The 22,350-nt window shown below is 46.5% G+C and overlaps 1 protein-coding gene across 1 annotated transcript in view; it reads right to left on the bottom strand.

Annotated features, from left to right (window-relative positions):
- Window positions 1-435: 435 nt before the first annotated feature.
- LOC119374881 (ATP-binding cassette sub-family C member 3) overlaps window positions 436-22,350 on the bottom strand; it is a 65,542-nt gene continuing 43,627 nt past the window's right edge. Inside the window, exons 9-15 of the mRNA XM_049411071.1 lie at window positions 21,998-22,339; window positions 17,454-17,555; window positions 14,457-14,666; window positions 11,874-12,032; window positions 8,914-9,080; window positions 4,582-4,776; window positions 436-601 (exon numbers count right to left, since the gene is read on the bottom strand). Of these exons, the coding sequence (XP_049267028.1) occupies window positions 436-601; window positions 4,582-4,776; window positions 8,914-9,080; window positions 11,874-12,032; window positions 14,457-14,666; window positions 17,454-17,555; window positions 21,998-22,339 (1,341 nt within the window). The remainder of the gene's footprint in view (window positions 602-4,581; window positions 4,777-8,913; window positions 9,081-11,873; window positions 12,033-14,456; window positions 14,667-17,453; window positions 17,556-21,997; window positions 22,340-22,350) is intronic.

Here is a 22,350-nt window from a genome sequence, read left to right as displayed (position 1 = left end):
GACGCGAGCGCATCAACACGATGAGACGATCTGGTCACATGTAAGCGTTGTCTACTGTTCTTTTTTTTTTCTTAACGCTAGGATATGCAGTGTAACCTGAAGTAAAATAACATACATTAGAGGTCCGGACACAGTTTAACACAGCGTTCAATCGTCTTCTGTGCCGAGGATTCATGCCAAACTGCAATATACCTGCGGCACGCAGCAGGCAGCCGCACCAGCAGTGCTCAGAGTACTCCAACTAAGATGGCGGCCGTGCCGCTGTCGGAAACTCGCACATGCGCAGATCATCTGGTGAGGTCGGTCTATTGGTCAACCGTCTGTACCGAGTGCTTGGGTGGTGATTTCTTGTGTTCCCATTACCTGTTCATGCGAAATAAAGGCCTCCGCACACAGATATGTGTGAATATGTACAGACAACTGTTGTTGATCAGCTCATAAATGGGTAATGTGCGTAGTCGGTTCAACATTATTCTCCAAACTGTTCTCTGGAAGCAATCTGGCTTGCCGCAGCATAGCGTGGAATGCGGAATCAGGATTGCTGGCGAGCTGCTGCGTGGGTCCGAACTCAACTGTCCTGCCTTTAGCCATCACCAGGATCCTGCACAAGAGAAAGAGCAGATGAAGCGCTCTGAATAAACATCTAGGAAGAAGTCTCAAGCACAATCAAAGGAGTTCTTTACTTTAAACTATTCCACTCCACTTGAAAGCACAAATAGTGTTACGCCGAAGTCAAGTTCAAGCTATCAAAAAGTGGGAATTTTACGAAAGTAAAATTCTCACTTCTTGAATTGATGTATGGAACAAGAGCGATTTTTTCACGGCTGCTGTTTTCCCTCCTTTCAGCACCATTGCTTACACGGTCTTTGGCCTTCCGTTTTCTGCGGATGCCTTCAGCGCGGAGACCTGCTGGGTATCTGCAGCCAGTCTTGGTCTCCGTGGTTGAACGCATCCGCAGAAAACGGAAGCCCGAAGACCGTCTAAGCAATGGTGCAGAAAGGAGGGAAAACAGCAGCCGTGAAAAAATCACTGTTCTTCCATACATGCATCAGTACACACACCGCTTAAAAAAGGTTGGGCAGCGCATGGGGGTGCGCGTACTTTCTTCGGCATCACATAAGCCTTCTCAGCTGGAAAAGTTGACGTGTGCTGCAAGACACAAAAAACGACCGTGCAAAACGAAGCACAGAACTCTGTCAACTGTGCCAGTAGCGTTGTCTACAAGATACCACTTTCATGCGGCGCTGGTTATACCAGACAACCCCGGAGATGTGTTAATGACAGATTGCGTGATGATGCGTGCAACGTACGTAACGGGAACGATGTTTTTTTGGCGCAACATGTCAGCAGGTGTGGGTGCAAAGTACAGTTGGCAACACAACCGTGATTGATGAACATGAAGATGACCGCACAAGAATAATTACTGAAGCTGCAAGCATAGCGCATGATCAACTGTTTTGTGTCAGCAAACCCTCAATCGACCTGTCAGATAGGGAACTCGTGTTCTTGGAAAGCGGCACATGCCACAGATGTTAACTATTTTCTGAAAGGCAATGCAGGGTATGGTCAGTTATATCTAATTTTATACTATGTATTTTCTTGGCTGTGTACTCTTATCGGTTTTTTGGCGAAACTTCTGTCTGTCGGTATACAGGGTGTTTCAAGAAATGTGTCCAACCTTCTAAAAAAATCAGGAAAATGCGATATTTGATTGCTGCCTTCAGGATTGGTTTTACTGTAGTGGCAGGGATATTAAGATGGTTAAAGAAATTATTTGGGACAGTAATTAAAAAAGTTAAGTTAATTAACTTTTTAATTAGTGCAGTTAGGTGGTTGTGTCAAAAGGGAGAATTGAAGTTCTTAATGCCAGAAACCCAACTCAACTTTGAGATTTCGAAAAAGTGGCATCTAGTTATAATTACGAAGTAATGAAATTTAACCAAATTCAATGGCAAAACCTAAGCAGAAACATGGAAGAACGCAACTGCAATATTCTTCTGAGACGACCAAAATGAGTGAACGACTTTTTCTGTAGCGCTAGGCATCTTAAGATGGTCAGAGACATGACTTGAGACAGTAATTAAGAAAGTTAAATTAATTAACTTTTTAATTAGTGGAGTTCGGTGACTGTGTCAAATTGGAGAATTGAAGTTCTTCGTGCCAGAATTCCATCCCAACATAGAGATTTCGAAAAAGCGGCCTCTAGTAATAATTACGAAGTAATGAAATTCAACCGAATTCGATGGCTTTCGATGTTGAAAGCCGTTGCATTTCGTTGAATGTCGTTACGCCACAACAATTTCTACAGGACGCTTTTTCGAAATCTGAAACCTTGGATGGGTTCCTCGCAGGAAGAACTTAATTCTCCCATTTGACACAATCACCTAACTCCACTAATTAAAAAAAGTTAATTAATATAACTTTCTTAATTACTGTCTTAAATGATGTCCTTAACTACCTTAAGATTCCTGCCGCTACAGAAAAAGCAAGTCTGGAAGTCCCGAGAAAATATCGGATATTCCTGATTTTTTGAGAAGGTTGGTCACATTTCTTGAAACACCCTGTATATATATATATATACACCTTTTCACAGGAGAGAAAAAACGCCGCCATGCTGGGCTGCGCGCGGGAGTACAAAGGCCGAGGTCACAGCCTCGGTAGTGCATTTTTGGGGGGTCACGCCTATTTAGCGCAGCCCAAAGAGAACTATGGCGGCGCCCAGGGAGCCGTCTGTGAAAAGGTTTATATATATATATATATATATATATATATATATATATATATATATATATATATATATATATATATATTGTAAAGAAGCCTTGGAACATCGTAACGGGTTGCCATCTCCAGCGCCTTCTAGTGGGTCCTCCTCTTTGGTTGCATGTGAAACGACGCCGCTCGCGCAGGGAGTTCGTGCCTTGCCGTGACTGTCGCCATTACACATTGTCGTTGAGTCCCGTCTATTAAACACCTTAACACAATATATATATATATATATATATATATATATTATATATATATATATATATATATATATATATATATATATATATATATATCTACATGCGAGGATGAAGTTCAGTGGATCCGGTGGGACATGCAGTTCAGAAAGGAAGACAAAACGTGCGAAACAAGTTTTACTAACGTTTCGGCAGGAGGGCCTGCCTTACGGTAGGGACCTTCGTACATCTGCAGGAAGGCAAGCCCTCCTACCGAGACGTTAGTAAAACTTGTTTCGCCCGTTTTGTCTTCCTTTCTGAACTATATATATAAGTGTAGATATGGTTCAATGGGCCAGTTCTTCTCGAGTAATGGGTATAATACAACGGAGGCGTTGTCAACAGGGATATAAATATTTATTTCCCAACAGTTTCGGGAGGGGACCTCCCTTCCCTGGGGGATGAGTTATATATATATATATATATATATATATATATATATATATATATATATATATATATATATATATATATATATATATATATATATATATATATATATATATATATATATAATATATATATAGTATATATAATATATATATATATATATATATCAATGTTTTCGAAATAAACGTTCACTTGGTAGTATGCGCTTGTCCTTGCCTTGCTAAGTCTCTGTTTAAGTTACGCGCTCGTATTTTTAAGTAATATGAGACGCCTGTCATTTGAGACAGGGGCGTCACCAGACGCATTTTTACGGCATGACTGTTAAGGTTTTCACTATGCCCCTAGTCGTCGACAGAAAACTATCATAATCATGAACAAGCCCCCGCTCTCCTCGTCCGCTTTTTCATCTGCTGCTTCGGTCCCAGAACACGCGCGCCGACTTGTTCGGCATGGTATGTCATAACTGATGGGCGAGAGAGCGAGCACAGAGAGACAGAACGAAAAAAACAACGCCAGGCCTGCGTGCAGGACAGTAGCAGCGAAAGCTGGAAGAGCGGCCTTTTTTTAGCCCGTTCGAAACTCTCTTGGGCAACTAATACAAGTGCACATGTTAGGTATCATTTAGGCCATAGATCATGATTTTTTGAAGTTAAGAAGCACCCACTATGAGATTATCCGTCATTCTGTGGGTAAGCGAGGTACCCGCTAGACATCTCTAATGCATTATGTTCACTTTTTTGATGCTGCATGCGGCTCGTGACGATAAAGAATTATGGTTGAGCACTTTGTAGTGGGTGGGAAGCTTAAACCACACACTTGTTGCGCAATTAGCATTGTGTGACGCCTGGTTGTTATTTTACTCTCCTGCCACGCTACATTCCACATGTTAACGCATGGCCCCTGTAAATGGTCTATTTACAAATGTTTCACGCACCAGAGTGGTTTTGGGGTAGAGTACTCGACTTCCACGCAGAGCGCCTGGGCTCAAATCACATGCGATCCTGCATATTCTTTTATAATTCCATTTTTTTCTTATTTCGCGCGACAGTGGTTACGGACATCTGTATCTCATAGTCGCGTCATTTGTCGCATTTGTGTCGCAGAGAAGCCGACAAATATTAAGCGGAATCGCACCGCATCAGACACGGACGCTGCAGCACAGGCGCGCGCACCAAAGAAGTCAACTCACTTGTCGTAGTCTAGCACCGTCTCCAGTCTGTGTGCAATTGTGAGTACGGTGCAGTAGGCGAAGCTCTCTCGTAGCGTAGTCTGCACGGTCCTGTCAGTGTTGCCATCCATATGTGATGTAGCCTCATCCATGAGGATAATACGTGGCCGCCGAAGCAGAGCCCTGGCGAGGCACACAAGTTGTCGCTGGCCGGCACTGCAAATATTCGAGCGTGAATGACAATCTTTCGATTAGGAGAACAAACTGTGTCCTCGGCGACACACGACTGTCGTCACATCTATCTCCGTGCTACCATCTCTACATTTCGCTTCCACCAATAACTGATCGTTGGTCCAGCATGATTGATTTATTGATTTACTGATTGATTAACACTTTATTACGTCCAGAAGCTGCAAGCGCTATGTGTAATACCAAATGATGCTGGGCAACTAGCTACCTGCAATCCAGGAAACCATGCTACCCATAGCATGGATTCCAGCAGCAATATCCTTTCGTACATTTCCTTTGCAACTATAAATTGTGGTCACTTCTGCAATCGTTTCTCACGTGATGACCAAGTCATAGCAATTAATATTTCCGAGTTGCAGTCCGTACTCAACTCCAAGAAATAACACATACAATGCTTTCGGTATCTGATTTTCAATATCAATAAGTGCAGAGCTTCCTGGATGCGGAGCGCTTTTGACTGTCCTGTTCACTTCGAATTACTGGTTAAAGTCGCCTTGAGCAAAAGGCTGTCTGCAAAATGAGGTGACATACGAAAGTTTTTCCCCGAGTTTCAGTCAGATATCGAAAAGTATTTTCTTGTGTGTAATGCAGCCGCCATATTCAATTTCGGGAGCTGGGAACAAGCCTTGGTCACCATGTTTAGACACCGTATTCTCGAAAGCCCGCGGCTTCGGCGTCACAAGATATTCATGTTTTGTTTCAAACTGAAAGACCGAGTAAGTAGCCAAAAATACGAAAGTAGCCAAGGCGTTTTTTCTGCCGCCACCAGCCTAAAAATGTAGCCAAATTGGCGCAAAGTAGACAAATTTGGAAACCCTGATTACTGCTAGTGTTCCACGCTCGCCACCTTGACTACGAGTGGGGCTGGCTAACACTTCCAGGACTACATGCGCAGAAATAACCAACAAAGTGGGCGGGATAACTGTCGTAGAAACGTCAGCCGTCACAGCTCAATTCGGAGACTTTTGGACGTTTAATTCGAAGGTTGTGGGTTCGGAACACACCGACGGCTAAGGTGCTTTTTGACCGCTTCAATTCAATTCTGTTTAAGTCGTAATTGCGTATAGTCCAGCTTGAATTTACAAAGGAATGTCCACTCGGCTCTGCTTGGACTTATCGTCAGTTGGCCTCATTAAGTTGTGCCTAACAAACAAAGGGACCGCTTGAACCATTGCCAAGATTACGGCAATGTGATCAACAGGTTGACTTCACCAGAATAAGGGCTTCATAAAGGCTGGCCGACGTTGCCAACCATTTCAATGAAGGTCAATTCACATGATCGCGAAGCGCTGGACACAAAGTGGTGAGTAAGAAGTTGTGATTGACCTCTACAAGGGGGTGAACGGAGTTGTGATTGACCAGCTGCTGGGAGAGGAGAAAATGAACGCTATTACGACATATCAAATTCATTACGGAGAACATGACAAGCTTTATTTGGCTGAAACACAACGTTATTAATAGTCACTTTCAACAAGACGTGTCGTTCGAAGAAAAGCAGACTGCCTTGAACTGAAGTATTGTGAAAATAATAGTTTCTTTCATAAGCGCCCTCGGAAAAGCAAACGAGCCATTCACGCCGTTTCTGCACACAGCGCTGGTAAAGTTAATCGGCTACGATACGCCATCTACGTATATAGTCATGCTTTCTTCCGACGTGTTTGATCTAAATAAGGGTGGCCCATATTATACGCTTGCAGAGAGCGATGTTTCCTATACGAGTTAGATTCTGTGTCGATGCACTCTGAGAAGAGTGAACAGAGCTAAAAAAATCACAGTTTCGCCACAAGCGCGAAGCAATGAAAGCGACAGCAACAAATTGGAATGTTAAACGAAGTAAGGCTAGCAGCTAACTCTGTTGGATGCGATCCGGCGTAACCATAGGCGTGCGCAGAGGGTGGGCAGGGGGGGGCGGCCGCCCCCCCTAATCATCTAAGAGGGGAGGCGCAAAGTCTGCCCCGTATATTGACCCTTCTAGTCACCTAAGAGGGGGGGGGGGGCGCAAAATCTGCCCCATACATGGACTCTTTAGGGTGGGGGGGGGGGGGGGGGGCGCTGCGATGAACTTTCGCCCCCTCTAATGAGGAACCCTGCGCACGCCTATGGGCGTAACTCTACGAAACGCTGGTTTAGGCGAACACGGCCGCTCCAGGGCCGAATACGGCCGCTCGTGCTCTCTGTCGTCTCAACGCGAAGTAAACGGTGAGAGCACAGAACGTGCACGAGCCATCTAATGTTGTCTGTGTAGATAGCGCGGGCACCAGCTCCCGCGACCGCGCCCTAATGAGCAAAGTTCACAGTTGCTGCACGAGCGACCTAGTCCCTCCCCCTTTTCAGCGCCCCTTCATGCTCCTTCCCCCGACGAAAGACGGGCTGTGCTTTTGCCCTCTGCTTGAAGAGCCATCGATGTACCACATGCGGGGCGATGTTACCACATGCGCTACGCCCGTGGCCAGGAATTTTTTAGGGGCGAAGCTCCTTAAGGCGGCACCCGTTTGTCCCTCGAAGTCGTAGTGGTGCGTAACCAGTCGTAACGCTAGTGCCAGATCTTGACCTCCAAGGTGGTGCCGGTGGGAAATTTTTCCTGTGCGTTGTTGAACAATAAAAAATTGGCAGCGTGCGCGTTAACTAAAAGCCGAATTCTTCTGTCTCTCTTTCCCCATTAGCAGCCATTGGCATGTTCCAGTAGGAAACGTTAGTAGAAGTAGAAGTGTAAGTGTTAGCTAAAAGCCGACTTCTTCTGTCTCTCATTCCCATTAGCAGCCATTGTTTACCTCCAAGGTAGTGTCTGGTGAGATTTCTCCTGCGCGTGATTAAACAATAAAAATTTTGTTCAAAACGCCGTTGATTGATGAAATAAACCAACGAAAGACGCCAGATGTTTTCTAAAAGGAAAACGAAAGAACGCCAGATGTTTCTAAAGCAAAACGAAAAGACGCCAGCTGCTTAACGAAAGACGCCAGATGTTTTCTAAAGCAATGGTTTTCTAAACAATGAAAATTCACAGCGTACATGTAAAATTAAAGTGAGCTGCAAGTCGTCATAACTCATCGGACCTTTAATATAAACGCGCCCGATCTCACGTCGATGATGATGTACTGGGCAGAATTCACGGAAGATTCACGGTTTACCGATGAAACTCCGCAGCTTCGCCCACTCATCATCATTCACTCCGTGGATATGCTGTGATTTTTTTCGGGGAGGGGGGGGGGCACTTGCTGAAAACCTTGACTATTTCAGAAAGACACCCATTTTTATTATTTATTTTCCGCAAAACACCCCTCTTCACAAAAATTTTGGGGGAGAGGGGCCTAGCCCCCCCCCCCCCCCCCCCCCCTGGCTACAGGCCTGGCATACGCCCTCCTCATCCGACACAGATGGTGGGCTCGTTTTATCTGAGATGCAGGCGCGTTCGTCCCAAGAGCGCGCACGATTTTAGAGAATTTGGATAAAACAGAACTTTCTCTAGCTGGTAGATTAAAAAAAGTGTCCCCAATGTGCCCCCCTGTTGCTCGGGTCTTGACTTCCGCACGCGGGTAGGGCTGAAGCCCTCCTTTGTTGAGGAAAGATCCCTTGTACGAAAGCCAAGTAGCTAAGTGACGCGGAACATGGCGGCGACGGCGAAAACCCGCGAATAGGGGACCTATAATTGCTTCATGGTTTCGAAACAGCCCGAAAAATAGAAGACACAGAAACAAACAGACAGGACTGCTTCGAACCCGTGAATCCTCACCAACAAGCTGAGCCCCATACCCTTTGGAACTATAAATGCTGTTGAAATAAAATTTAAAAAACTAGGAATAAACATCAGCATCAGTGGTTTTACGGCGGTTGCAAATGGCGGAACGGTTATTAAAGAGATGACTGACCACCACCGCTTTTCAGCACGAAGTTACAAGGAAATCCATGCAGATTTCAGACAAAGGAAAGTCTAGGTGAAGAAAATTTCATCCTGGTACGGTGATCGAAGCCGGGACCAACGCCTTTCCGAGGCGGCTACTCTACGAATTGAGCTAAGCGGGATACAAGCAAATGGCAGCGCGAGGGTAATTTGGTCAACAACCTGAAGTAAATGAAACATAAAATATCGAAAGTGGCTGAGGTTACCTGAGGTTACTTCCACCGTCACCCACGTCCATCCTTATGTTCAGAGAGTGGTGCGCGACGAATTCGGTGAGGTGTGCTTGCGCCAGTGCGCACCATACGTCGCTGTCTGAGTGCCTGCCAGTCGGGTCCAAAACATCCCGTAGTGCGCCTCGTGTCAAGCAAGGGTCCTATTTTGTGCACAAACTCAAACATTAGTCGTCGTAGATGACCTGTAGTAGATCAAGAATTTGCTGGCTGCCAAGAAGAACTCGCTTTTCTATGTAATTAAAAATGAACGAACCTTACGTTACTTTGAATAAGAGAGAGCTGAGCTGGTTGGTAAGTATTCATTCTAAAAAGACAGGGGGTGCAAACACGGACACAAGAAAGAAGTCAGGACACCACAAACGCCGACTAACAACTGAAGAGACGCACAACGACTGAAAGGTTTGCACGCCCTGTCTTTTTAGAATGCTTACGTTACTTAGTGCTTTAGAATAAGCCTACAGGTTGCATGACATATTCAAGCGCACGAAGCCCATGCAGCTACCTGGTGGAAGGTATTGAAGTGCAAAGAGTACCGGTTAGTTTCAGGTCTGGGTCTGATTTGGTTCCGGTGCAGTTAGAGACAAGTAAAATTTTCCAGCAACCAATTGCATCACACATAGTCCAGTTCGGCAGCGGGCTCGACGCCGTACATGCTAGTTTGCCCATAAAGACATGTTGTATGGTACCGTGGACTCTACTGCGCATGACAAATACGCATGTTTTGTCACGAGGACGAAGAAATCAGCCCGATAGCACATGCTACAACCCTAGCGATATTTTTGTCAGTATTAAAACATGCACTCGTTCCCTGGCCAGTAACCGTTTCTTACCGGCCAATGGTTCCAACCGTGCTTTCTTTCAGCGCAGGACGCGCCTTTAGATAGCATAACACTGTAGCGTGTTTGCGTGACTTCTACGGCGAAGTACAGTCCACGCGAATTACCAGTAGCATGCATGCTGGAGCCGTCAGGTACCTCTTCTTCCATGTTTCATTACTTCAAAGTAGAGGTGTGAGAGAATATCAAGTTGTGGACTGTGAAAAGAATTTAAATGCTGGAAACCAAGTACGAATCGAATAGAATATTTTGTAGCGTCAGCTACACTTGCATAGCCGGAGCCAATTTCGCTTGGATGGTCATGAGCCGTGCTGTGCATGCGCGAGCATCAGTGATGTGACACAGCTGGGTCACCGGAGCTGGCATCTCACACGCTCTCAGACACCGCCGCGCGCGGCTCGCCGCTGCTGGTCTGCGCGTTCGGGAGGAGTGACGTCGTAGGCGCGGCAGACACGCTGGCGCCGGCGCGCGCGGACTCCGCCACCACTGCGCGCGGCTTGCAGCTGCTGGTCTGCGCCGCATTCGAGAGGAGTGACGTCGTAGCCATAGACACAGTGGCGCCGGCACGCGCGCAGCTATTCGCCTTCTCTGTGCAGTTGCCGTCTGACACTGCGCTGGGGCCGCTTGATAGCGCCTTTGACTTGCGTTTGCAGGTGGGTAACGCCATGGAGAAGGAGAGCGCAAATGCTGCTCGACGGTGCAGAAGGGCCGAGAAGCTTATCTCATCGTATCCCGAATTAGTTGCCTGGCAATTAGAAGTTCAGCGTACGAATAATGAACAGAAGAAGGCTAATAATCCTAGACAATCTGGAAAGCTAAGAATAATCAGCAGAACCTTTGCTAACGCTACGTATATCCTGGCATAGCCGAGCTAAGCCACTGCAAAATTTTTTTGGATATTTTGAATTATTTCACCAACCAGAGGTAAAAAAGTGGGCGGATTGTACAGAAAATAATCCACGGGCAATGTACGCATCGTACAACACTATTGGTTTAAATTACAACATATGCACTCATTTACTGTTGTCATCAAGTATTAACAGTTGCTTCACATGTTCCGGTAACAGCGACACCGATGCGCATGTCAACATTTTTCCAGCCAATGAAAAACCCGCTCAATATGCACACCACTGCGGATGTGTTAATCTTTTTGGACTGCTTAATCCTGCAGCCATGCGTTCTCAATTGAGAGGAGCGATGACAGCTGATTGGCACGATGTTCATTAGAGGTGCTTCATATTGAGATAAACAAGAATATCGATTGGCTTCCTTATTTTTAGATATTTCTTCTTAATTTTTTATTGGTTCCTTATTTGTTTCTGTGGTTTTATTTAGTAAAATCTCGGAACACTCTTGCATCAAGGTGCTTCGTCCTAAACATTAATTTCATTCTCTAGCCACTACATGAGAGGCGGCCCAACATTCTCAAAGGTGGAAAAGGGGGGGGGGGGTGGGGATGTGTCAAATGACGCTAAATTGTGTGCCAGAGCCTCATACTGCATCTCTTTGCCGAAAGTAGCTTTTTCCGTTGGATGAGTCGCTTTCACCTTAATGTACCTCACATGGTGCTCAACAAGGAGGCCAGCGAAACAAACTACACGCATAGTATACCGCACGATACTTGTGGTGCAGAACACTCAGTAATCATTATATAACCGAAGAATTAACTGTACACTTGTGACGTTCGGTACGCATTCATAGAAGGGCTTTAAATTTGTCGGAATACAAAGCTACCGCTGCGTGTGCTAAGCCATTGGACGCAGCGAAACATCATAACCGTCTCATATTACGCCGCCAAGCAGGCACGAGACGGAGTGTGATGATGATGATCATGATGCAAACTTTATTGGGGTCCAGAGAAGACGCAGGGGAGACCCCGCGCCACCCGGCTAGTCCCACGTAGGGACCGCCAAGCCCAGCTTGGCGGCCCGTTCGCGGGCACTCTGGACGGGTTTGAACTACCTGTAGGGCTATAAAATATTTCACCTTATCATTCTTTATGCTAGGACTACCTTATTGCATGGTAGATATTTCTTGCGCGTTATATTGCTTATGAGATAGTTGCATTCTGGAAAGTCGAGTAGATTTCTTGCTTGCCTGTGGGATGACGGTGACGGCTGACCGCAGCCGACGCAAGGGTACTGATGCTATGTCGACGTCATCTATGCGGATGCATCCAGCTGATGCCTTCAAGACCCGGAGCACCGCCATAAGGAGCGAAGACTTACCTGCACCTGTGCGACCGACAATGCCCACCTGCAAGTTGAGCGAAATATTGGTAAGCATTACAAGAGTTATTACTGCGAATCAGTTCCGCGGAATCCCGCAAGGTGGCGGAAGGGTTAAGAACGGGCAACTGGCAACCGGCAACCGTGCATTTCTAGCACGAAGCCGCAAGGAAACCCATACGGATTTCTCATAAAGAAATGTTGTTATTTGCCAAAAAATTCGCCCTGGCCCGGGGATTGAACCCGGGATCAACGCCTTTCCGGGGCGGTCGTTCTACCAATTCAGCTAACCAGGAAGCTAGCAATTGGCCGTGCGAAGGCGAATTCCTCGACAACTCGAAGCATGCGGACGCATGCTCTTGCAGATCAGTTGGGCGGCATCCCCCTAGTTGGCGGAAGGGCTCAGAAAGGTAAATTAACGAAAAGTTTCTCTTTCGTTATACACTCTAAGAAAAAATGGCGTATGTGCAACTCCTTTCGGGGAGTCTTGTCACGAATAATACTCGCTTTAAAGAGACATGTTAACTCTCTTGCGTGTCACACGACTCACAGAAGAGAGTATAATGATCTGCAAGGAGAGTTGGCGTGCCTCTTTAAAGAGATGCATATACGTTGCAAGTCAAGACTCCCCGAAAGGACTCAGAAGATTCTTTCTTTGTTTGGAGTGTAAGACTGCAATGAATAAAAGAGGACCCTATGGACATACAGGCTATTTGATCCTGTATTAAGTTTGAATGATTTCCTAGCGACCAAGTGATACTCATACCAGTCATACCAAATCATGCCTACTCACCCCAACGAAACTCGCACCAGCCATTGTACTAAAAAAAATGATGTCGCGTTTCAATCTGTCCGGGCACATTGAGGAAAAGAAAATACGGGGGTACCTAGAAGTTCTTAGGAATGTGAAGGCGAATGTCTAGTTGGGCCTTCTGTTGACCTGCTGAACTTTTGATCGATAAAAGATCAAATTTCTATATCAAAAACGGCTGATCGCCGACAGGCCCACGATTTAGAAATGAATGATTGGAAAATGGCGCGTACAAATATGTATGTGAACGGCGCGTCTTCGACGCCATTTATGTGCCCAGCCGGTGCCAGGTTTTTCGTGTACGACAATGTCGCCATCAAAATGTGTGACTATAAAAACCTTCGCTTGAAAATTATCCGTGTCCTGTTAACGTATATACATCGGCCATGAATGAAAGTTGTGGGAACGTACTCCTCACAGAACGCAGAAATTCTTAATACTGCACTCCCCTCTCTCATTTACCGTCGCCTCTTCATTCGTGATGTAAAGAATTGGTCTTTGAAAAGAAAACTGTTTTGTACCGGCATGCCGTTCAAACCCGAAGAATTGCGAAAGCGTACTATATATCTAAAAATGCGGGTCTATGCTTAATCCCCCCTTGTTGCTGCATGAACGCGAATTGTGAAATATTAGAGACATTTATTGGTTGTATGGTTTTAATGCCAATCCCTCTGACAAGTGCACCATTTTTGTGCATAAATGTGTTTATTTAGCGTGAATGAAACCAGTTTCGAGTGAACGCTAGTGCTGTGTGATTCTCCTCTGTCCGCTCTCATTTTCCCACGCTGTGAGTTTCGTCACCATCACTAGTGAACCACACGAGGGAAACATGGCGAACTATTCTTTCATTATTGCTCGAAATCAAAAGCGCAGTCCATGTTGTTTGCGCAAACTTTCGCTTCACTCAGTCTAACTGGGCTTTGCAACTTTGTCTCTAGTTTCCGAGACTTGAATATTGCTAAAAATATTTCGGAGATAATTTCTGTATGCTGCTGTGACATACCGCAAAGTAGCGTTTATGAGCTGTTACTATTTCTTATATCCAATAATTATATTCTCAATAATGGATCACCGCTAATGGGAACATTCGTAGATGGCTGCATGGGGGGCACCCTCAAAACTTGTTTGCTATGGTAGACTTCACCCATTCCTTTCAACCATAGCCTAACATGAGACTTAGAAGACTGTAGGATTGGGCGTGTTGGTACAACGTGATCATGAGTGCAAAACAGCGCAGCTGACAGGAGGGGACAGAAGAGGACACAGAACGCTTTGTGTCCTCTTCTGTCTCCTCCTGTTGGCTGCGCTGTTTTGCACTCACTAACATGAAACCGCTCACGAAACTTTAAAGATAAAATAAATACATAATTATACGAATGAAAGTATACTGGCGTCTCCTGCCAAACCATAATAGCTTAGAGCAGGGAGCACCTACTTGCAACAGCCCCCTATAGGAACACGGCACGTTGTGCCCTAGCTCTCTAAAACAGCAGGGGCACCGCTAGCTCGTTTTAAACGAGAGTGAACTTTTCCTAACATACGTTGCAGTGTGAGTTATGTCGGATAGAAATCCCACTGATCCTGTATAGTAAACTTTCTGGCATGAGTGAGTCATGAGAAGCTCGATGGGAATGTTACCACCTTCTCACGAGGATGTGCTATGAAGGACACGTCGGTGAGGACGTCAGGCAACACTCCGGGCTTGTAGGACGCCGAATACCGGTCGAACTCGAGCTTTCCTTCTGAAGGCCACGCTGTTTCATCGAGTGGACGAATGCAGATAGCCTTGGCACAGCTCTTCGTGTTTCTCCGAGCAATGCGTGCGGCGTCCTGGGATCCCTGCTCATCTACCTGGTTTCGTTAAAAAAAACATTGACGACTAATTAGTCGTGGTATCCTGTAAACAGCCGGAGCTGCATCGACGGCTCTTAAAGGGGTCATGAACCACTTTTCCAAGTAATGATCTAATGGCCTCAGTATAGGAGTGTACTGCCTCCTGAATCGATTGCCGCAAAAATTTCTCGAATCCGTCAAGAATCAGCGGAGTTACGGGGGTTTGGCGCACGCTCCCAGCGCTTTCTCTCTTTTCTCGTGCCGACGAGCGCACTGGAAGCTAGACAGGGAGGGATGGCATGGGGGAAAGAAGGTGCGCCAGCGCGCGTCATGAAACGCGATCGCTCTCCCGCTGTGATTCGCTTGCGCGAGTGCGGCTACCGTGTACTGAGGAGTGCGGCGCCGGCAAGTGGCGGCACCCCGCGGCAAGAAGCGCATCTGATCCGAACGCCGCTCTCGATTTACGTCGGCTATCGGCCAATAAACATGCTATGTCTCTTGCGACGTACAGCGGACAGACGCCCCGCCCACCGACGAGAGTGAGAACCGGCCTCTGTTTGAAAAGAGGGTGCCTGGGCAAACGGCAACTTCGCGCTCCGCTTGTGGCCATTACGCGGCGCGCACGACTGTAATATTTGGCAGAGCAGTTCATAGCCGTGTCAGCTTTCCGCAGGATGTGTTTTTTCAATCAGCCCAAGGGGTTCTTCATGACCCCTTTAACGCTGGTAGTGGCCGTTTTCGAGAGCATAGTGTGATGGAAACTGATGATACACATAACATACGAAAATACATTTAACTTTGTGAATGCTGAAACTCAAAGCCATTTAGGCCTCGGTACTTTCTGTTTATTCAAATAAAGTATTATTTCACGTATTTTGCGATGTATGTGCAGTTAACTACAAGGGTTATTCAAAGAGAAAAGGTCGTTTGCAAATATTCAACTATTTACACGTCAGAATAAAGATTTATTTGTGCAGCGTGGACTCTTAATTCTTCGTGAAGGTACTGAAGTTCTTGTTCTGGCTCAGTAGTCGTCTGTTTGTCGGGGAATGCAGAGGACAATGTCCGTGAAAGTTGTTGCTCCGGCCTGTTGTGAAGTGCGAGCTGTAATTCGATTTTTGTACGCAAAAATATCACCAGCGTCTCAAATCCAGAGGGAGCTGTGCCTAGTTGATGCACCTAAAGTGGTGAGTGAAGGAAAGGTCAGAAAATAGTCCCAAGACGTTAAAAATGGCCGCAGAAATGTGCACGACGAAGAACGGAGTGGCAGGCCCAGCATCCAGACCAGTGAAAATGTTCAAAAAGTGCGATTAGATCGACGACTAACAGTTAGGGGCCTGTCGCATCAATCTGCTCTGGTTGGTCACACTATATTTTACATGCCTGTGACGGAAAAGCTGGGATATCACAAAGTTTGTGCAAGGGGTGTACCAAAAAATTACAGCATATCCACGGGTGAATGATGAAGAGCTTGGGCGAAGCTCCTGAAGCGATCATGTGTACACCGTGAAATGTTCAGCGATTTCGCCTGGCAGTTATCTAAACGATACGCTTTTTTTATTGTTTTTGCTTTTTCTGTTTTTCCTTCTTTTTTAATTTTTCTATTTTTTACTTTTTCTACTTTTTATTTTTTTATTATTTAATTTATTATTTTTTTTTCAATCTCTATGGGACAGCGCCATCTATTATACTGTTCGGGAGATACTGCCGCGGTTACGCCTGACATGGGACAAGGTTAGATTAAGAGGAGCTACGCCCCTAAAATGCTTACCGACCAATTCAAACAGCAAAGAATGTCAAGTGAACGAGCGTTTTTGGACCGCTACCGACAAGACGGAGACGATTGGTTTTTGCTTGTTACAGGTGACGAGCCATCGATATGCTACGCAACTGCAGAAACAAAACAGGAATCAATGCAGTGTCGTCATGCCTCTTCACCAAGACCGAAAAATTTCAAGCAATCTCTTTACTCGAGCCGGAAGATGATGGCTACCGTTTTCTGGAACGAAAAGGGCATTCTTTTAGTTGATGTCATGGAATGTGGGGCCACAGTTACAGCTGACGTATGCTGCAAACGCTCACCAAACTATGACCTGAGATCAAAAATCGACGGCGCGGGAAACTATCGTTTGGAATTGTCCTCCTCGATGACAACGCGCGTCCTCGCGCCGCAGCCAGAACAAAAGAGATGATTCAAGATTTTGGTTTCGAACTTTTTGAACACCGCCCTACAGTCCCGACCTTGAACCGAGTGGCTTCCTTTTCCCAAATGAAATCACCGAGTGATTTCCTTTTCTTGCATTTAAAACAGTGGCTAGGTGGACAATGGTTTGATGACAGCGACAAACTCAAGACTGCTGTTGTCAAGTGGTTCAATTCCCCGGCGGCGAACATCTATGCAGAGGTATTAAAGAAACTGGTGCAGTGGTACGCAAAGTGCTTAGAAGTTAACGGTGATTATGTGGAAAAATGAAGTTGGTTTGCACTAAACTAAACGCACCGATAAAAAACTTTACTAAGGTATATTTACTTTTCGGGGACCAAACGGCCCTTACTTTTTGAATAGCCTTTGTATAAACTAACACAAAAACTGAGGCTTTATTTTTTACGTAATAAACGAACCTTCCGGGTGTATTTATTCAGCACTACGAGGTATCCCGATGGTATGTGAATAGCGTGGATAATTGTTTAAGATGTCTTCGGGTTATTATTATCTCCAGTTGAAGGGTGACTATAAACAGCCACATTGTACCGATGAAGCGAAATAATAAATTCACATGCGTAAACCTATTCCTCACGACTCACCTCTGGTGGTAAACGCGTGTACTCGAGACACCGCTCGAAAGACACAAGTGCCTGGATGACAAAGAAGATTGCACCTGTTGACCCCACGATGAGAAGGGATATCTGTGAGAAATAAAAATATATTTCCCATCTTTGTCAAAGATCATCAAACAGTGACAAACTTAATAAATCGTCATAAGCCTATATTACGTGAATTACCGGACGAAGGCCGCTCACAGTGACCTTCAAACTACCCTGTCCTGCGCGCCCGTATTCCATTTTACGCTTCGAAATTTCTTGACTTCGTCGCTACACCTAACCCTACGTGTCCTTGGGCACGCTTCCCGTCTCTTGGTATAAAATTTGATGCTCTGACCGACCATCTGTTAACTGTACTCCTCATGACGCGACTCATCGAGGTCCATTTTTAACACGAAAGTGTTTTATGCCGGGGTCCACCACGGCCCCGCTGACGCATTTCCGTCACGGATATGACGTTGTAAAATATAAAGACTAGCATATGACAAAGAAAAAAACTAGAAGAAAAAGTTCTGTCACCGGGAGTCGACTTGCGACCCCTCGATCCCCAGCGCGAACCGACTCCGCCACAGACGGCACGTTCTTCGTCATACTAACGGCGTGCTATTTATATGCACCATTTGCCGGTGGCGGTACTCGGAGATCGGGGTACATCAGCGTGTTTTCGTTATAACTAGCGAGATGGCGCGAAGGGCTCGAAGAGCGCGCATTAAAGCTCGTCGCCCCACGCGCTGAGACGAGCGTGTGCCTCTACAGGGCGTGGCCGCTCCTGCGCGCGCGCTTATCTTGTGCGTCTTGCGCTCTAACCGTAAGTTAGCGTTGAAGTTACAGAGAGCACGAAGGTCACTTCGCTCACTGCAGCGGCCGCTTTTGCGAAAGGAGCGGGCTGCTCACAAACAAGTAAGTTACAACTTTGACAGTTCGCGCTCATCCTGTGTATGCTTGTGCGTTCGTTTCCTGCGTCCTCCTTTGTATTTTGACCAGCGCGCTTTAACTGTCGAGCTGTGACAGTTGTTCGTTCGCGCTCATTCTGTGTATGTTCGTTCCGTGTGTCCTTTCTTCTTGAGCAGCGCGTTGCAAGTTTCGAGCTGCTTGCCGTTCAACTACGCCTGTGAAGACACGTTTTGCTTTCGTGTTGTGCCGACTGCTATGACAGAGGTATCAGCCATGTTTTTTTTTTTTTCCTGTTAGAGACATGTCGCACCGCAAAGATCGAGAGAAGAGCAGCGGGTCGGTCTTTTTAATACCAGCGAGTTCTTTCTGCCTCCTGTATAAAGAGTATGAGTCTTTACGCTGTCCTCTTCTTCATTCTGGTAGCACGCATATGTTATTTCCCTCGCTCCGAAAGAGGCATCGTCCCGATGCACAGCCTATGCGCTCTACTTAGAAAAGCGCACATATATGCACTGGAACCCAACCAGAGTTAGATGGATAGGTGTGGTTTCATCCGCACGACATGCATGACTTCGGGTGAATGCTTCCGGCGGCTGGAACTGCAATGACGATGGCGAACGACCTCGTAGTTCACGTCGTTCTAACGTCGAATGACTGTATGCCCCAAAGTATCGTCTCAGGAGTTTTTTTTAGAAAGTCCGCGTCGACGTATTGGGATCCAGACCCATACCTTGTCCCCTGGTGTGTAGGTAACGAATTTGTGTCCGAGGTCGTACCGTTTCACATCTTTATGTTGCTGATGACAAATGCGTACGCGGGCACGCTGTCTGGCTTCCTCGGCGCGCTGGGTAAATTCTTCGGGCGTGTAGACACCATGTGGACACCATGGAGGCACCATATACACACCGCAGCGGTGGCTACATTATTTAGCGTCTTCCGGCCTGGTGCTCGGCAGAACGAAGTTCATAGTGACTTGAGAGAGCACCCACCCTGTGGGAAATTGGCGGCATGGGACGGCCAGACGTAAAAAAATTTGGCAGATCCCACGTACCGTGGGAATCGATGTTATGCGAAGCATGCGCGAGATGGTGACTGTGGCATAATATTTCATGCTGAGCGAAACGTTGCGGTATGACGCTAGAGAGATGTGGAAGTGGTATAAACACACTTATATGCTGAAGAGTCGCATATGTTTTATATAACCAGTTGTTTACGGTTGCGTAACGATGCCAAAAGCAACATGGGTGTTACCATCACCAGACGCGGTAAGCTGATGTGTAGTGCTTATATTCTTTATTCTTTATTCAAAGGTTACCCCGCATTGCCCAAAGGCGTTACAGCAGGGGGGTTACAGAAACGACATAAACAATTCTTCGTTCTTACAGCACACTTGCATGGCAGACAATCCATTCCACTCTTGAACAGTTCTAACAAAAAAAGAATTCGCGAACAGGTTCGTCCTGGTGCGTAATTCTCTTATTTTAAAAACATGGTCAGTTCTCGATGAACGGTAATGAGGTTCCTTAAAGTATTTTTCTTTATTAATTCCCGTTTTATCATTATATATCTGAAAAAAGAACTTCAGTCTTCATACTGGATAGCGCGAATCCGAACAGCACAAAGAATAGCTTCTCTACTGTTCTCTACAAAGAACAGCTTCTCTAATAGCACAAAGAAGAAACACAAATGCACAGGACAGGCGTTACTCGCAACTAAGCTTCATTAAGCAAAGTTCCCCTGGATATACACACAGCCGAGTGGCACACGCAGGCGCACTGCACGTACGGTAGAATCACAGTTGCAGTTCTTACAGTTGCGTTACAGTTGTTATGCGTATACTTATCTGTTATGATGGGAACGCACGCACGTTTCACGAAACTGTGTGCATGTGTAGAAGAGGTTCTTGACAGTTCTTGAACAACGTCCTTATCACCGTGATCAGTGAGCACCAGCAGCTGGACCGGACTTGTTAATCGGATCCGTTCGTGATCGCGGCTACGAGGGGTCTAAGTGTAGTGAAGTGCGAGGTATAGCACAGCTGGTGGAAATCCTGGATGCCTCTTACCATGAAATGATCTATGACGCCGCCTGTCCTGCACGTGGCAGCGAGGTCTATTGGTGCCCTGTCCACATTCAAGCCGTCTTTCACGCAGTATAAAGACCAGTCGTTGTTGGGTCTTGATAAGCCAATGTTGAAGTCACCGGTAATGATGAGAGGCCTGGTTCTCTCGGCAGATTTATTGTAGGAAGGATTGACCCCGGTTCTTGCGTAATCGACGTGGTCCACAACGTGAACGAGTGCATTGTAGTTGAGCGTCTTCAAGGGTTGTTCTGTCTTCAGCTTCCTCACTTGCCTTGTGTTCGCCACGGTGGTGTAGCGGTTACGGTGCTCGGCTGCTGACCCGAAGGTCACGGGTTCGATCCCGGCCGCGGCGGTCGCATTGCGATGAATGCAAAATGCTAGATGCCTGTGTACTGTGCGATCTCGGTGCACATTAAAGAATACCAGACGGTCAAAATTGAAGCCCTAACAATTATTATTATTATCACTTTCCTTGCGTGTCAATGTGTGTGTTCGCGTTTACTGTGTTGGTTGAGACTTTGTATCACCTGTGGCATATACCCACATAACTTGAACACTGGTATGCGGGTATGTGCCACACGTGACTGAGAGAAAGGGTTTCATGACGTACGCGAGAGGCATTTTGCGTTATTCATGTCATGACCAGTGAATCGCGTTCACCATACACTGATCCCCTGCTATGCCAATTTTGGTATATTAGAAGTTATAGAGACCACCAGGAGAGTGCCCAGACGTAGGCGGCTAGATAGATAGATAGATACGTAGATAGAAACGCCCAAAGTGCCTGAGGTTCGCTAAGAAATGCTTCGCATTTAATAAGGTCATCCTCTTTTTTTACATATGTTTACAGTATACGAGTAAAGTCAAGCGTGGCTATTATGTTCCGTCGAACAAGCTTTTTGGCCAGTTTCCGCAGCCCGCTGCGTGATTGATTTGTTGTCCACTTGAATGCCTGCTGGTGTTAACTCGTTACAATGTTGTGGGCACAGAGGCTTCAAAATGTAAGCTGCTGATCTGGCTCTTACCCTCGTGTGGTACAGAAATTATCCTTAAATCCTGCCGCAGCTTCCAACGGTGACTGTAACATATGATTAATCACAGTGTCAAATGAAAAATGCGGGAAGTTTGTCACGCTTCAGCACTGGAATCACAACGCCGGGGGTGATTGGATCCAGCGTGCTTGGCGGAAGAAGCGGCCGCCAAGGGATGGTGACGTATGGCTCCGCAATACGCGCAAAGCTTGCCACTCTGAATGTGTTCAATAGCTGACCCTGAGCCCCCTCTCCCCTCTCATAACTCCGCGGTTATGCGAGGCCAGCTGCCATGTTACCGTTTCCTAGGCAACGCTAGTCGCGGCGAAACCCGGCTCTGCGCATGCGTCACCTGCGTCAGACCGGCTGCCACGTGGCAGAACTCGGTTGCACGCGGGCTGCTAGGCGACGCGAGGCAAGGTTGTTGGGTCACGACAGACATAGTTCGCCGAGCAAGAAAAACTTGGCTGTTTAAAAACACGTCCACGTTTTCGCTGAAGAAAGGAGCAAGTGCTTACCCCCATAGACGAACTCAGAGCAAGTCCAACGGAGCTTCCTTCATCAACAAGATTGGTACTGCGTCCCGACGGAAGAATGGCAAAAATTACGGCTACCAGTATCACGACAAAGCCGCACAGGCCTCCCAGGAATCGAGAACACCGGAGGCTGTTCACGTGCGCCAGCAACCCAGTTGTGGCCATGTTCACGAGGCGGTGGCAATGCGCGGTGAACCGGTGCTCCACGCCATACGAGCGCACCACACTCAGCGTATCTCGTGTCTCGGCCACGTGTTGGAGGAGCCGAGATAGGCTGACACTCTCAAACCTCCGCGCCATATTTGCGGATTTGGCCATAAACACCTGCAAAAATT

The sequence above is a fragment of the Rhipicephalus sanguineus genome, chromosome 11 (genome assembly GCF_013339695.2).
Source record: "Rhipicephalus sanguineus isolate Rsan-2018 chromosome 11, BIME_Rsan_1.4, whole genome shotgun sequence".
In the NCBI taxonomy this organism is placed as follows: Eukaryota; Metazoa; Arthropoda; class Arachnida; order Ixodida; family Ixodidae; genus Rhipicephalus; species Rhipicephalus sanguineus.
The sequence above is the reverse complement of the archived record's forward strand: the minus strand, read 5'-3'. Positions and strand labels throughout refer to the sequence as shown.